At 40.0% G+C, this 16,068-nt stretch overlaps 1 protein-coding gene across 1 annotated transcript in view; it reads right to left on the bottom strand.

The window, feature by feature from the left end:
• skib (v-ski avian sarcoma viral oncogene homolog b) overlaps positions 1-15,744 on the bottom strand; it is a 122,776-nt gene extending 107,032 nt beyond the window's left edge. Inside the window, exons 1-2 of the mRNA XM_062037594.1 lie at positions 15,379-15,744; positions 13,487-14,884 (exon numbers count right to left, since the gene is read on the bottom strand). Of these exons, the coding sequence (XP_061893578.1) occupies positions 13,487-14,359 (873 nt within the window). The 5' untranslated portion in view covers positions 14,360-14,884; positions 15,379-15,744. The remainder of the gene's footprint in view (positions 1-13,486; positions 14,885-15,378) is intronic.
• Between the last annotated feature and the right edge of the window lie 324 nt (positions 15,745-16,068).

Here is a 16,068-nt window from a genome sequence, read left to right as displayed (position 1 = left end):
CACCACCAGGGGTGCAAATGAGACATTCTTTATTAGATGCAATGGTTTTCCGACCATGATTTCGGTCCTAACTTGTTCACCGGTTCTCATATGGAAGGTACTTTTCCTTGTTGATGTCTCAAGAAGGGTAGAAATACAACACACACACACACACACACACACACACACTTTTGTATCCCGACTTTGGAGCAATGTTCACGGACTCTAGTATTTGCCGCTCTATTAGATGCAATGGTTTTCCGTATTGGGACCATGATTTTGGTCCTTACTTGTTCACCGGTCCTCTTTTGGAAGGTACTTTTCCTTGTTGATGTCTCAAGAAGGGTAGAAATACAAAAACACACACACAAGAAGGGTAGAAATACAAGAACACACACACACACACACACACACTTTTGTATCCCGACTTTGGAGCAATGTTCACGGACTCTAGTATTTTGGCGCTCTATTAGATGCAATGGTTTTTCGTATTGGGACCATGATTTCGGTCCTAACTTGTTCACCGGTCCTCATATGGAAGCTACTTTTCCTTGTTGGTGTCTCAAGAAGGGTAGAAATACAAGAACACACACACAAGAAGGGTAGAAATACAAGAACACACACACACACACACACATACACACACACACTTTTGTATCCCGACTTTGGAGCAATGTTCACGGACTCTAGTATTTTGGCGCTCTATTAGATGCAATGGTTTTTCGTATTGGGACCATGATTTCGGTCCTAACTTGTTCACCGGTCCTCATATGGAAGCTACTTTTCCTTGTTGATGTCTCAAGACGGGTAGAAATACAAGAACACACACACAAGAAAGGTAGAAATACAAGAACACACACGCACACGCACACACACACACACTTTTGTATCCCGACTTTGGAGCAATGTTCACGGACTCTAGTATTTTGGCGCTCTATTAGATGCAATGGTTTTTCGTATTGGGACCATGATTTCGGTCCTAACTTGTTCACCGGTCCTCATATGGAAGGTACTTTTCCTTCTTGATGTCTTAAGAAGGGTAGAAATACAAGAACACACACACAAGAAGGGTAGAAATACAAGAACACACACACAAGAAAGGTAGAAATACAAGAACACACACGCACACACATACACACTTTTGTATCCCGACTTTGGAGCAATGTTCACGGACTCTAGTATTTTGGCGCTCTATTAGATGCAATGGTTTTTCGTATTGGGACCATGATTTCGGTCCTAACTTGTTCACCGGTCCTCATATGGAAGGTACTTTTCCTTCTTGATGTCTTAAGAAGGGTAGAAATACAAGAACACACACACAAGAAGGGTAGAAATACAAGAACACACACACAAGAAAGGTAGAAATACAAGAACACACAAGCACACACATACACACACACACTTTTGTATCCCGACTTTGGAGCAATGTTCACGGACTCTAGTATTTTGGCGCTCTATTAGATGCAATGGTTTTTCGTATTGGGACCATGATTTCGGTCCTAACTTGTTCACCGGTCCTCATATGGAAGGTACTTTTCCTTCTTGATGTCTTAAGAAGGGTAGAAATACAAGATCACACATACACACACAGATCCTCAGCCTCTCTGAACATAGGGAAAATAAGAGTTTGTCTTTCCTTATACCTTGACTGGAATATTTAAACCCCATTCAATAATTCAATAGTTGACGTCCAAATATGAGCGATGTAATGCTATTCATACGACGACTAATATTATTGATGATGATTGGAAGCAGATGCTCCCCCCGATGGACACTGATCAATGACATCTTGATCCAATCAAGCCTGAAGAGACAATATTAGTCAAACGCTGAAAGCCTGACTGATAACGTCAAGTGTTTTTTTCTTTTTTTGTTAGGGCGGCTTAAGCCGGGCCGAGCTTGGTGTGCGAGCCCCGTCTGGCCTTTGAGCAGCTTGGCCTGTCAGCTTGATGTATGGAGAGCGCTGGTGTGCGGCTCCCCCTGGAGAATGTCTGTCTGCTAAGTGGGACACGACTGACACTGAACCACAGCCAACACGCACTGACCCACTCCCCCCCCCTACACCTCCAACACACTCATGTGTGTATCACACACACACACACACACACACACACACACACACACACACACACACACACACACACACACACACACACACACACACACACACACACACACACACACACACACACACACACACACACACACGAGAGGCCGGCAGGGTCGTGTTCACCTTCTTCTTGGGTCGACACACAACTAGTGCACGGATTCAATCACGTTGTGGACGAAAACAAGGTAGTGTTGTCGCTATTTGCCCGCGACCAGCAGAGGGTGCTGTTCATTCCGGCCTTATTAGCCACTTCGCTGCCTAAATGGGCTGCCATTGAAATTCCACCGAGTTGTAAAGATGTAAGTCAAACTGGTTCCGCTGAGGGCAGCACACAGAAACATGTAAAGGATACTGGGGCCTTTTTGATATTGTTCATTTTTTTAAACAAATATGATATAAAGATTAGAGAATCTGTCTGTTTTGTGCTTTTTTGTGAACTTCTGGATCTGCCGTCAGCCATTAAATTCAATTAAATTTAATTTTTATTTAGTTTTATTAATCTGAACTAGGGCCGCAACAACTAATCGATTAAATCGATTAAAATCGATTATAAAAATAGTTGGCGATTAATTTAGTCATCGATTCGTTGGATCTATGCTATGCACATGCACAGAGGCAATTTTATTTTTTTATTTTTTTATAAACCTTTATTTATAAACTGCAACATTTACAAACAGCTGAGAAACAATAATCAAAATAGGTATGGTACCAGTATGCTGTTTTTTTTTCAATAAAATACTGGAAAGGATAGAAATGTAGTTTGTCTCTTTTGTCCGATTATTAATCGATTAATAGAAGTAATAATCGACAGATTAATCGATTATCAAATTAATTGTTAGTTGCAGCCCTAATCTGAACGTAAAAAAAGCAGGACCTAAGCCATCAATCATTAAATTCAATTTAATAAATGTTTATTTTGTTTTATTAAAGTGAATATAAAAAGCAGGACCAAAGCCATCAGTCATTAGGGTTAAAATAGTTTTTTTTTTATTAAACCAAATTTTTTTTTAAATCAGGACATGAGCAATCACTCATTAAATTCAATTCAATTAAATGTTTATTTTGTTTTATTAAAGTGAATATAAAAAGCAGGACCAAAGCCATCAGTCATTAAGTTAAAGTAGTATTTTTTTAATTAAAGGCCTACTGAAATGAATTTTTTTTATTTAAACGGGGATAGCAGATCTATTCTATGTGTCATACTTGATCATTTCGCGATATTGCCATATTTTTGCTGAAAGGATTTAGTATAGAACAACGACGATAAAGATTGCAACTTTTGGTATCTGATAAAAAAAAGGCTTGCACCTACCGGAAGTAGCGTGACGTAGTCAGTTGAACATATACGCAAAGTTCCCTATTGTTTACAATGATGGCCGCATGAAGTGAGAGAGATTCGGACCGAGAAAGCGACAATTTCCCCATTAATTTGAGCGAGGATGAAAGATTTGTGGATGAGTAAAGTGCAAGTGAAGGACTAGTGGGGAGTTGAAGCTATTCAGATAGGGAAGATGCTGTGAGAGCCGGGGGTGACCTGATATTCAGCTGGGAATGACTACAACAGTAAATAAACACAAGACATATATATACTCTATTAGCCACAACACAACCAGGCTTATATTTAATATGCCACAAATTAATCCTGCATAAAAACACCTGCGTGTTTGTTATGCTAGCTCCTAGCTCCTCTGCTAGCTCCTAGCTCCATAGAACACGCCAATACAATTCAAACACCTGATCAACACACACAATCACTCAGCCCAAAAGACCGTTTACCTAACCCAAGGTTCATAAAGCTTATATATTTTTAAAAAGTTACGTACGTGACGCGCACATACGGTCAAGTTATCGAATGTTTAGCAGCCAAGGCTGCATACTCACGGTACCTGATATTCAGCTGGGAATGACTACAACAGTAAATAAACACAAGACATATATATACTCTATTAGCCACAACACAACCAGGCTTATATTTAATATGCCACAAATTAATCCTGCATAATAACACCTGCGTGTTTGTTATGCTAGCTCCTAGCTCCTCTGCTAGCTCCTAGCTCCATAGAACACGCCAATACAATTCAAACACCCGATCAACACACACAATCACTCAGCCCAAAAGACCGTTCACCTAACCCAAGGTTCATAAAGCTTATATATTTTTAAAAAGTTACATACGTGACGCGCACGTACGGTACGTGTTATGCTAGCTCCTAGCTCCTCTGCTAGCTCCTAGCTCCATAGAACACGCCAATACAATTCAAACACATGATCAACACACACAATCACTCAGCCCAAAAGACCGTTCACCTAACCCAAGGTTCATAAAGCTTATATATTTTTAAAAAAGTTACGTACATACGCAAAAAAAAGCCAAAGCTGCATACTCACAGTAGCACGTCTGCGTCTTTGTCATCCAAATCAAAGTAATCCTGGTAAGAGTCTGTGTTGTCCCAGTTCTCTACAGGCGTCTGTGTATCCAAATCAAAAGTCCTCCTGGTTAGAGTCTCTGTTATCCGAGTTCTTCCATCTTGACTGCATCTTTCGGGAATGTAAACAAAGAAGCGCCGGCTGTGTACTGTTGTGGCTGACTACGTTCGAAAAATACGTCCATTTCGCACCGACAACTTTCTTCTTTGCTTGCTCGGCTTCCTTCTCCATAATGCAATGAACATGATTGAAACAGATTCACGAACACAGATGTCCAGAATACTGTGGAATTATGAAATGAAAACAGAGCTTTTTCGTATCAGCTTCAATGTGGAAGGCATACCCGTGTTCGCCGGGCTACGTCACACGCATACGTCACACGCAGAGGCGTTTCGAACCGGAAGTTTAGCGGCAAATTTAAAATGTCACTTTATAAGTTAACCCGGCCGTATTGGCATGTGTTATAATGTTAAGATTTCATCATTGATATATAAACTATCAGACTGCGTGGTCGGTAGTAGTGGGTTTCAGTAGGCCTTTAAACCAAATTTTTAAAAAATCAGGACGTGAGCAATCACTCATTAAATTCAATTCAATTAAATGTTTATTTTGTTTTATTAAACTGAATATAAAAAAAGCAGGACCAACGCTATCAGTCATTAAATTCAATTACATGTTTATTTTGTTTTATTAAACTGAATATAAAAAAACAGGACCAAAAGCCATCAGTCATTAAATTAAATTAGTTTTTTTTTTTTATTAAACCAAATGTTTTTAATATCAGGACGTAAGCCATTAAATTCAATTACATTTGTATTTTTTCCCCATTAAATTGTCTTAGAATAATAATAATTTAAATAAAATACCATAAAATATTGAATACAATTAAACTCAATATTTAAAAAGACAATTACATTAATATCTAAATTAAATTAAATTATAAGAAAATTACAAATTATTATTAGTAATGCATTTATAAATATTTTTGTTTATATATTTAGTCAACTGTCGAGCTTATGTAGTATCATTTTTTTTATTTTTTTTTAAATTTTGTCAGTTAGCCATCATTTTTTGAACATGTTAAAATGCTCTCCTTGCTGTTGTTTTAACCACATTTTTACAATCCGTTGAAAAATAATAGTTGAAAACTATTAAGTGATCATGATTAATTGAAAAAATGTAGTTAAATTCCCTTCTCTTCTTTGCAGAAAGTGGACAGAGCAAAGATCAGCGTCAAGTGCTCAGATTACCGCTTTTTACTCAATAGTTTACGGTCGCCGGGGTTCGTGTGGTCTACAAAAGCAAACAACCAAGAACCTCTAATTAGCGCCAGATTAGAAACATCAGGGTTAACAGGCGTGGCTGTCAGCAACCTCCTGATGTTGCAGCTGTTAGTCGGCGTCGACATCCAGCAGCTTTATCTGCCTCTGCGTGCGCTACGTACCTGTTGCTGTGAAAGTCACACTCGCTGTTGTTTAACCAACTCAGCAGTGCCAAAACAATAACAATCCCATTAAAATGAAGTTAAAATGATGTTGTAAAGCAGCAGCAATGCAAACGTGGGATTTTCTGCCTAAACGGGCTGCCACGGAGGTTGCAAGAGAATGTAAACAGGAGAGAGTGAAGTCATAATTGCATATACTGCAGTAGTATATACACAATATATACAGTACACAGACAATGCAAGTGAATACTGGCTAAGGATGCTAGGTCGTAATAATTAAGCTCGCCTCCAAAAACCCTGCAGAGCAGCTCAGATCGAAACTTCTCTCCGTTTGCTTCTGAACGTCTCCCCCCTATGTATGAGACATCTCCTGGCACCGACGGTGATGATGATGCCGCGCACGGAGATGTCCACTCATTAGCAGAGTCCCACACAACAACTGCTCTCTGTGGCCGAGCAACAACCGAGCCAGTCTTTCGGGCCCTTTTGTCCGCGGCTGACCCACGCATGGACGCCACACACGCGCATTTTGTCCCACCGGAACCACGATCTGTCCCTGTCCCACGCCTCATTCGACGGCCGGAACATTAGGTACGCCTGGGAGAGCCCAACAAGACTTGACTGACCACGATGTACGGCACCAGGCACCTGGACCGCGCATGTTCTTCACTTTCAGCAATATTTGGGGAAAAAATATTTTGACTCCAGCGTTGCTAAATGAGGTCATCAAAGTAGTACATGTTTTCCACGGCCAAATTCAAGCACTTTTTAAGGACTTTCAAGATAATTTTTCGAGTTTTTCCAGTAACTGTCCGTAATTAACATGTAATCTAGCGCTGATCTCACAGTTTAGGTCTGGCACAGTGGTTCTTAACCTGGGTTCGATCGAACCCTAGGGGTTCGGTGAGTCGGCCTCAGGGGTTCGGCGGAGGTCAAAACACACCCGACCGACTCATCGTGTAAATACAAACTTCTCCCTATCAGCGTATTACGGATACGGCAACACCTGACTGGTTTGCAGGTGTGTAATTTGTTGTGAGTTTATGCACTGTGTTGGTTTTGTTGTTTGAACAAGGTGATGTTCATGCACGGTTCATTTGGTGTGCACCAGTAAAAAAAACATGGTAACACTTTAGTATGGGGAACATATTCACCATTAATTAGTTGCTTATTAACATGCAAATTAGTAACATATTGGCTCTTAACTAGTCATTATTAAGTACTTATTAATACCTTATTCGGCATGGCCTCATTATAACCCTAACCCTCTAACCCTGTGGTTCTTAACCTGGGTTCGATCGAACCCTAGGGGTTCGGTGAGTCAGCCTAAGGGGTTCGGCGGAGCCTCCGCCACGGATGTAAAGACACATCCGACTTATTGTGTAAATAAAAACTTCTCCCTATCGGCGTATTATGGATACCCCCAAACAATGTTCCCTCTAATTTTCCATCTGATTTGCAGGTTGTTTGATTGACGGATTGAAACTTTTACAAGCAGATTGCAAAGGAAGAGAATACATTATATGAAACAGTACAGTTTACACAGTACAGTACATATTCCGTACAATTGACCACTAAATGGTAACGCCCGAATACGTTTTTCAACTTGTTTAAGTCGGGGTCCATGTTAATCAATTCATGGTAATGTGTGTAAGGTGTGTAATTTGTTGTGAGTTCATGCACAGTGTTGGTTTTGTTCTTTGAACAAGGTGATGTTCATGCACGGTTCATTTTGTGCACCAGTAAAAAAACTTTTCTTGAATTTGAAAAAAAAAAACTGGTGGGGTTCGGTACCTCCAACAAGGTTAAGAACCTCTGCTCTAACCCTAACATGATTGATTGAAACTTTTATTAGTAGATTGCACAGTACGGTACATATTCCGTACAATTGACCACTAAATGGTAACACCCGAATAAGTTTTTCAACTTGTTTAAGTCGGGGTCCACGTAAATCAATTCATGGTAAACCAAACCTAACCAAACAACTCTAAATTAAGTCTTTGTTACTTAGAATATGTTCCCCATACTAAAGTGTTACCAAAAACATATAACTTTGTCTTGAATTTGAAAAAAACCTACATTTTATTTGTCACTAAAGAAGGGTTCGGTGAATGCGCATATGAAACTGGTGGGGTTCGGTACCTCCAACAAGGTTAAGAACCACTGGTCTAGCATATACCAAAAGGTTAGAAAACTGAACTTTAGCTAACGTTAGTTAACTTATAGGGCTAGTAATCTCTGTGGCTTACCTTTCATATGACTCGAGAGAGTTGCGAAAAGCTGGATTTCCTTTTTGCATACTTTGCGGTAGGCTACACGTGGATTTGTTCCACGTTTTATCCAAAAGTTGGTATTTGTCATTTTCCATCCAATGTTCATTAAAACGACATGGAGCGATGCACCACTGTCCTCTTGGGGGCGACACAGAGCCGTATCTGGCATGACAACAACCTAATGTAAGGGCTCGTGCAAAGCCAACAGATCAAGCGTGTAGCTTTCATTTTTAAGGAAACTTATTTTATTTTTTTTCCATTGTATATTTAGCCTATTGAGTCAGACTGCCAAAAAAATATGATGAACATTTCCAAGCACTTCACCCAAAATTCAAGCATTTTTCAAACTTTGAAAACGCAACATTAAAATTTAAGCATTTTCATTGTTTTTAAGCACCCGTACGAACCCTGTATTAGAAACAGCTCTCAGTGTGATGCAGTGTGAACTGCAAACACATGAATAAACATATTGACGAGTAGACAACCTCCACCATAGTGTCAATCAAAATAACAACAACAAGATAGCAGCAGCTGCAAAGTGAGTCTTTAGTAGCTTTATCTACCTCTGCATGCGGTTTGAAATGTCGTTTCAGCTGTCGTGAAGCCCAAGCTTGTCACACTTTCCACGCTGTTGCTTGCAAATCAATTATTCATGCTGGCTCAGCAGCTTACCCGTAGCCCTATTACAACATTGGTTCTATTAGTGCTGTGTTGTGCAATAACGGCTCCAGTTTGTTAAGGAATCTAACCCACGGGCTGTTTCCAAAATGATATTTAATAACTGTCAATCTGATTGTTGTAATCGTACCAACATATCGTGGTAGACGTAAATTAATCAGCTCAATGATCATGAAATATGCCTTGATATGATTTCACCACAGCCTTTACTTGTATGACCCAATACAAACAACCTTCCCCACTCATGGCGCAACAAATTAAAAAAAGAATGCAACCAATGCAAAAAGTCAACACACATGGTCACACATAACACAACCTGCTGACTGAACTTTGTGGGTATTACAAAAAAATGTCCAATCAATCACCATAAACAATTAGATATTACACCCATTTAAATATATGACAATGCGTGATGGGAACATGCTAACTCATCCATGTTTTGGCGCATTTTGACTGCTTGATATTTCTGATTGATTACACAACTTTAGGAAGTTGTCACGGAAGTAAACAAGGTAGGAGCCAAACTTATATATATATATATATATAAGTACACATAGTTACTTTACTAGCAGTCGGTTTTCGGCTCCTGGCCAATTTTGTTTTAGCCCAATTCGGCCCCCAAGTCGAAAAGTTTGGACACCCCTGCGTTATAACAACAAAGAGAGTTGCGTTTTTAATAAATTGTTATATACTGTATATTGAGTTGTTTTTGGTTTTTTTTACATTTTAACCGCGTGTTTCTAATATTTTAGTGAGGTATTCCAAGTATTACCCACAGCTCTCAGTATGACGCATTCCAAACTACAACAACAATAAGAGGAGGCACGTTGTTCAAAAGAATTACCTCCAAGGAAGTGTCAATCTAAATTGAACGTTTTGAAAGGCAAGTCTCGTCTTGCAAGTGTAGTATGTACAGTACAGTAGAGTACTTTGCATAAGCACCAAGTCTCCTATAGTTGTCAGGTGGGTGGTCCACATGCAGTAAGGTTTTACAACATTGGTTCTGTTGTGCAAAGTCCTTGAAAACTTGTGAAATGACCATGCAGTCAAAAATAGAAACGTTTTCTCATGCACTCCAAACAATTATTGAATTATTATATATACAGTTGTACCTCAAATTAAGAGTGTTTTCAGATAAGAGCACGCCAAACAATTATTTAAATATTATATACAGTTGTACCTCAACTTAAGAGTGTTTTTAGATAAGAGCACTCCCAACATCCATCCATCTATTTTCTACCGCTTGTAACAATTATTCAATTATTATTAAGAGTTGTACCTCAGTTTAAGAGTGTTTTCAGATAAGAGCACTCCAAACAACTATTTAAATATTATATACAGTTGTACCTCAACTTAAGAGTGTTTTTAGACAAGAGCACTCCAAACATCAATCCATTCATTTTCTACTGCTTGTCACAATTATTCAATTATAATTAACAGTTGTACCTCAACTTAAGTGTTTTGAGATAAGAGCATGCCAAACAATTATTTAAATATTGTATAGAGTTGTACCTCAACTTAAGTGTTTTGACATAAGAGTACTCCAAACAATTATTGAATAGTTATGTACAGTTGTACCTCAACTTAAGTGTTTTGAGATAAGAGCACTCCAAACAGTTATTTGTACCGAAACTTATAAGTGTTTTGAGATAAGAGCACTTTAAACATTTATGAATTATTATATACAGTTGTACCTCAACGTAATAGTGTTTTGACATAAGAGTACTCAAAACAATTATTGAATTATTATACACAGTTGTACCTCAACTGAAGAGTGTTTTGACATAAGAGTACTCGAAACAATTATTGAATTATTATACACAGTTGTACCTCAACTGAAGAGTGTTTTGACATAAGAGTACTCCAAACCATTGTTTGTACCTCAACTTAAAAGTGTTTTGAGATGGTGGTATTTGGAGAGCCAAGTGTTTGAGAACCACTGGTATAATGTTTCATGACTAAGCTCGTGAAAACGAAGTCTTGCATTGTGTTACGACAAAGTTGATATAAAAGCAAACTTACTCTGCATGACTTCCTGCCCAGCTTGCTGCTCTAGTCATATTTCCCCTTTAAGTCCCCATCCACCATAAATGCTACCAAGTACAATAGCGTATCGAGTCGATACTACTAATTTTGACAGAATAATAGAATGATAAATGACACAACATGTTACTGCATACTTCAGCAGACTAAATTAGGAGCCTTTGTTTGCTTACTTACTAATAAAAGACAAGTTGTCTTGTATGTTCACTATTTTATTTAAGGACAAACTTGCAATAAGAAACATATGTTTAATGTACCCTAAGATTTTTTGGTTAAAATAAAGCCAATAATGCCATTTTTTGTGGTCAACTTTATTTAGAAAATTACCGAAGAGTATCAAAATAATTTTGGCACCGGTACCAAAATATTGGTATCGGAAAAATACTAATACTTAAGGCTTTTTACTTTTAGTGACTCCAGACAGATTTGTTTTTTGTATTTTTGGTCTAATATGGCTCTTTCAACATTGCCGACCCCTGACTTAGGCCTACTATGCTACTGTATTTTATTGTTGGTTGTTGGTTTATTGTATCGTGAGATTTTTTGTTAAAATAAAGCCAGTAGTGCAATTTTTTGGTGGTCCCCATTATTTAGAAAACTACCGAAAAGTACTGAAAAGTAACGAAATACATTTTAGTACCAATACCGGTACCAAAATGTTGGTATCGGGACAACACTAATACTTACTTAAGGCTTTCAACTTTCTGTGGCTCTAGACAGAATTGTTTTTTGGTCCAATATTGCTCTTTCAACATTGCCGACCCCTGACTTAGGCCTACTATGCAACTGTATTTTATTGTTGGTTGTCATGGTGGTATTGGGAGAGCCAAGTGTGACACAACATGTTACTGCAAATGTCAGCAGACTAAATTAGGAGCCTTTGTTTGCTTACTTACTAATAAAAGACAAGTTGTCTTGTATGTTTACTATTTTATTTAAGGACAAACTTGCAATAACAAACATATGTTTAATGGACCCTAAGATTTTTTGTTAAAATAAAGCCAATAATGCCATTTTTTGTGGTCCCCTTTAGTACTTTAGTAAAAGTACTGAAAAGTATTGAAATAATATTGGTATCGGGACACCACTAATACTTACTTAACTTTTTACTTTTAACTTTTTGTGACTCCAGACAGATTTGTTTTTTGTATTTATGGTCCAATATGGCTCTTTGAACATTGCCGACCCCTGACTTAGGCCTACTATGCAACTGTATTTTATTGTTGGTTGTTGGTTTATTGTGTCGTAAGATTTTTTTGTTAAAATAAAGCCAGTAATGCAATTTTTTGTGGTCTCCATTATTTACAAAAGTACCGAAAAGTGTCAAAATATTGGTATCGGGACAACACTAATACTTAAGGCTTTTTACTAGGGATGTCAGATAATGGCTTTTTGCCGATATTCCGATATTGTCCAACTCTTTAATTACTGATACCGATATCAACCGATACCGATATCAACCGATATATGCAGTCGTGGAATTAACACATTATTATGCCTAATTTGGACAACCAGGTATGGTGAAGATAAGGTACTTTTTTTTTAAAAATAGTAAAATAAGATAAATAAATCAAAAACATTTTCTTGAATAAAAAAGAAAGTAAAACAATATAAAAACAGTTACATAGAAACTAGTAATGAATGAAAATGAGTAAAATTAACTGTTAAAGGTTAGTACTATTAGTGGACCAGCAGCACGCACAATCATGTGTGCTTACGGACTGTATCCCTTGCAGACTGTATTGATATATATTGATATATAATGTAGGAACCAGAATATTAATAACAGAAAGAAACAACCCTTTTGTGTGAATGAGTGTAAATGGGGGAGGGAGGGTTTTTTTGGGTTGGTGCACTAATTGTAAGTGTATCTTGTGTTTTTTGTGTTGATTTAATAAAAAAATAAAATAAAATAAAAATAAAAAACGATACCGATAATAAAAACACCGATACCGATAATTTCCGATATTACATTTTAACGCATATATCGGCTCTACTTTTTACTTTTTGTGACTGCAGACAGATTTGTTTTTTGTATTTTTGGTCCAAAATTGGCCCTCGTGTGTGAATGTGAGTGTGAATGTTGTCTGTCTATCTGTGTTGGCCCTGCGATGAGATGGTGACTTGTCCAGGGTATACCCTGCCTTCCGCCTTTACATGGACCCCGACTTAAACAAGTTGAAAAACTTATTGGGGTGTTACCATTTAGTGGTCAATTGTACGGAATATGTACTGTACTGTGCAATCTACTAATAAAAGTTTCAATCAATCAATCAATCATGTGCAGCTGAGATAGGCGCTCCCCCACCCCGCAACCCCCGAAAGGGACAAGCGGTAGAAAATGGATGGATGGTCCAATATGGCTCTTTCAACATTGCCGACCCCTGATTTAGGCCTACTATGCTACTACTTGGAGAGCCAAGAGTTTGAGAAGCACTGGTATAAAGTTTCAAGACTAAGCAGCGTTTTTAAAGCGTACTCTTGCATTGTGTGGCGACAAAAGTTGAGAATTTAAAAAAAAAGCAAACTTACTCTGCACGACTTCCTGCCCAGCTTGCCGCTCAGGTCGTATTTCCCCTTTAAGTCCCCGAGCAGCTGCTCCAGGCTCGCCTTCTCCTCCGTGTCGCCGTAGTCCGGGTCCAGGAGCACGTAGGCCCGCCAGTTGGCCGAGTCGAAGCCCCAGTGCACGGTCCGGTTCTCCAGCCGCTTGTGGCTGTGCACCACGAACTTGCGCGGCGGGAACATGAGCCTGCAGTCCAGGCACTGCACGCAGGCGGCGCCGGGGTTGGAGTAGAGCTCCGGCACGAACAAGCCCTTGCACCGGCCGAAGCACTCGTGGTAGACCCGGAAGCTCTTCTCGGTGCGCTCCAGCTCTAAGGAGCCGCGCTCCTTGTCGCAGCGCGGCGGGTACGAGCCTCCGTAGATGAGCGCGTTGCACAGCCGCTCGGCGTCCGTCTGCGTGATGAGGCCGCAGGAGGGCGCGGAGAAGGGCAGGATGCCCACCACCTTCAGGATCTCCAGCTGCTCCGCCGTGCACCGCGAGCAGTAAATGTGCAGGCCGTCGCACACCGAGTTGATCTGCTGCAGGGAGAAGTCCCGCAGCACGCTGTTGAGGATCTGCGGCAGACACAGCCGCTTCTCGCCGCCCACCACGAAGCAGGAGACGGGCTCCCGCTCCAGCACCGTCTCGCAGCGCTCCGTGGAGCGGTCGGAGGGGATGAAGAGCGGCCCGGACATGACCGGCGGCGGCAGCGAGAGCACCATCTCCGCGTCCTTGAAGGGGGACTCCTGGTGCCAGCGGGCGGAGAACGCCGCCGGCCCGCTGAGGGAGCGCATGGAGCTCAGGTGGAACTGCTTCAGAGTTTGCTGAAGTCCCGGGTGGGGATGAAAACTGCCCACCTCCATCTTTGTTAGGGTGGGGGGTAAAAAAAAAAAAAAAAAAAAAAAACTAAAACACTAAACAAGTCGAGGTTGCGTCGTTATCGGTGTCGTACGTGCTCGCTCTCGCTACCAACACGCATTTCCACGCCGCCAGCCAGCCAGCGTCCCCGGACCAGGACCAGCGTCTCTTCCCGGAGAGTCCATTCAGGAAGGAAGGGATTACGAACTACTTCCAACACTCCCACAATTCTGGAAAAAAAAAAGAAAGAAAAAAAAAAAAGAAGAAAAGTCGAACACGAGTGGGGATTGTTGTTTTTACGCGTTCCAAGCGGTTTTACGCACTCCTAATGTGCGTCCGAAATGTGCCACCCAGTCTGGCGTGGACTCTCTCTCTTCTCCCCGTCTACCTCCTCTCTCTCTCTCTCTCTCTCTCTCTCTCTCTGTTTGTTTGTGTCTGCTTCAGTCATTGAATCCCAGCCAGGAATGTGACTGACTCCCCGGGCTCGGCTCTTCCAGCAGACCGCGGCGCCTCCCTCCGCTACATGGCAGCTGCACAGGAAAAAAAAAAAGAATCCTTCCGAAATGAGGCGACCTTAGAAGGGAAATATGTTGGATTGAAAAAAAAAAAAAAAAAAAAAAAACCTTCCAATGAATGAATATAAAATGACTTAAGTGTTTAACTTCCAAACCCACTTTTATGTACACGAGTGTCCCTGCAAGAATATTATTTGTACTTACATTAGGTCAGGGGTCGGCAACCCAAAATGTTGAAAGAGCCATATTGGACCAAAAATACAAAAACAAATCTGTCTGGAGCCGCAAAAAATTAAAAGCCATATTACATGTGTCATGAGATATAAATGTAATTAAGAGGACTTAAAGGAAACTAAATGAGCTCAAATATAGCTACAAATGAGGCATATGCAATATGTACATATAGCTAGCCTAAATAGCATGTTAGCATCGATTAGCTTGCAGTCACGCAGTGACCAAATATGTCTGATTAGCACTCCACACAAGTCAATAACATCAACAAAACTCACCTTTGTGCACTCATGCCCAACGTTAAAAGTGTGGTGGACAAAATGAGATAGAAAAAGTGGCATAAAACACGTCCTAGAAAGTCGGAGAAAGTTATACATGGAAACAAACTATACGGCGAGTTCAAGGACCGCCAAAATTAGTAGGACAAAACGGCGCTCGCCAAATACTCGAATCAGTGAAGCATGTTTAATATAAACAGTGTGATTTATAACAATTAGCGAGGTTTATGTCATGTTTGTCCTCCCACAGAAAACATTCTGAAACAAAAAAATTGATTTTTTTCCCCTCATCTTTTTCCATTCTTCATACATTTTTGAAAAATCTCCAGAGAGCCACTAGGGCGGCGCTAAAGAGCCGCATGCGGCTCTAGAGCCGCGGGTTGCCGACCCCCGCATTAGGTGCAGTAGTCGTGTGTAAACATACTTTTTTCCACGTATAAATAACTTGAAATCCTATAAAGCAGGGGTGTCAAAAAGCCTGAGGGCCCCGCGGACAGGTTTTACCCGGCCCGCGGGATGAGTTTGCTGGTATATAAATTTACTTGAATTTTTGAATGAAATAAACTGCTGTTCTAAATGTGTCCACTAGATGTCGCAATAGCAATTATTTATATCTTTGTATGTACACAATAAACCACATGGGCAATTATCAAACTACATAAATAACAAACTGTAGTTTCATATTGATAT

Source organism: Entelurus aequoreus, linkage group LG26 (genome assembly GCF_033978785.1).
Source record: "Entelurus aequoreus isolate RoL-2023_Sb linkage group LG26, RoL_Eaeq_v1.1, whole genome shotgun sequence".
NCBI lineage: Eukaryota > Metazoa > Chordata > Actinopteri > Syngnathiformes > Syngnathidae > Entelurus > Entelurus aequoreus.
The sequence above is the reverse complement of the archived record's forward strand: the minus strand, read 5'-3'. Positions and strand labels throughout refer to the sequence as shown.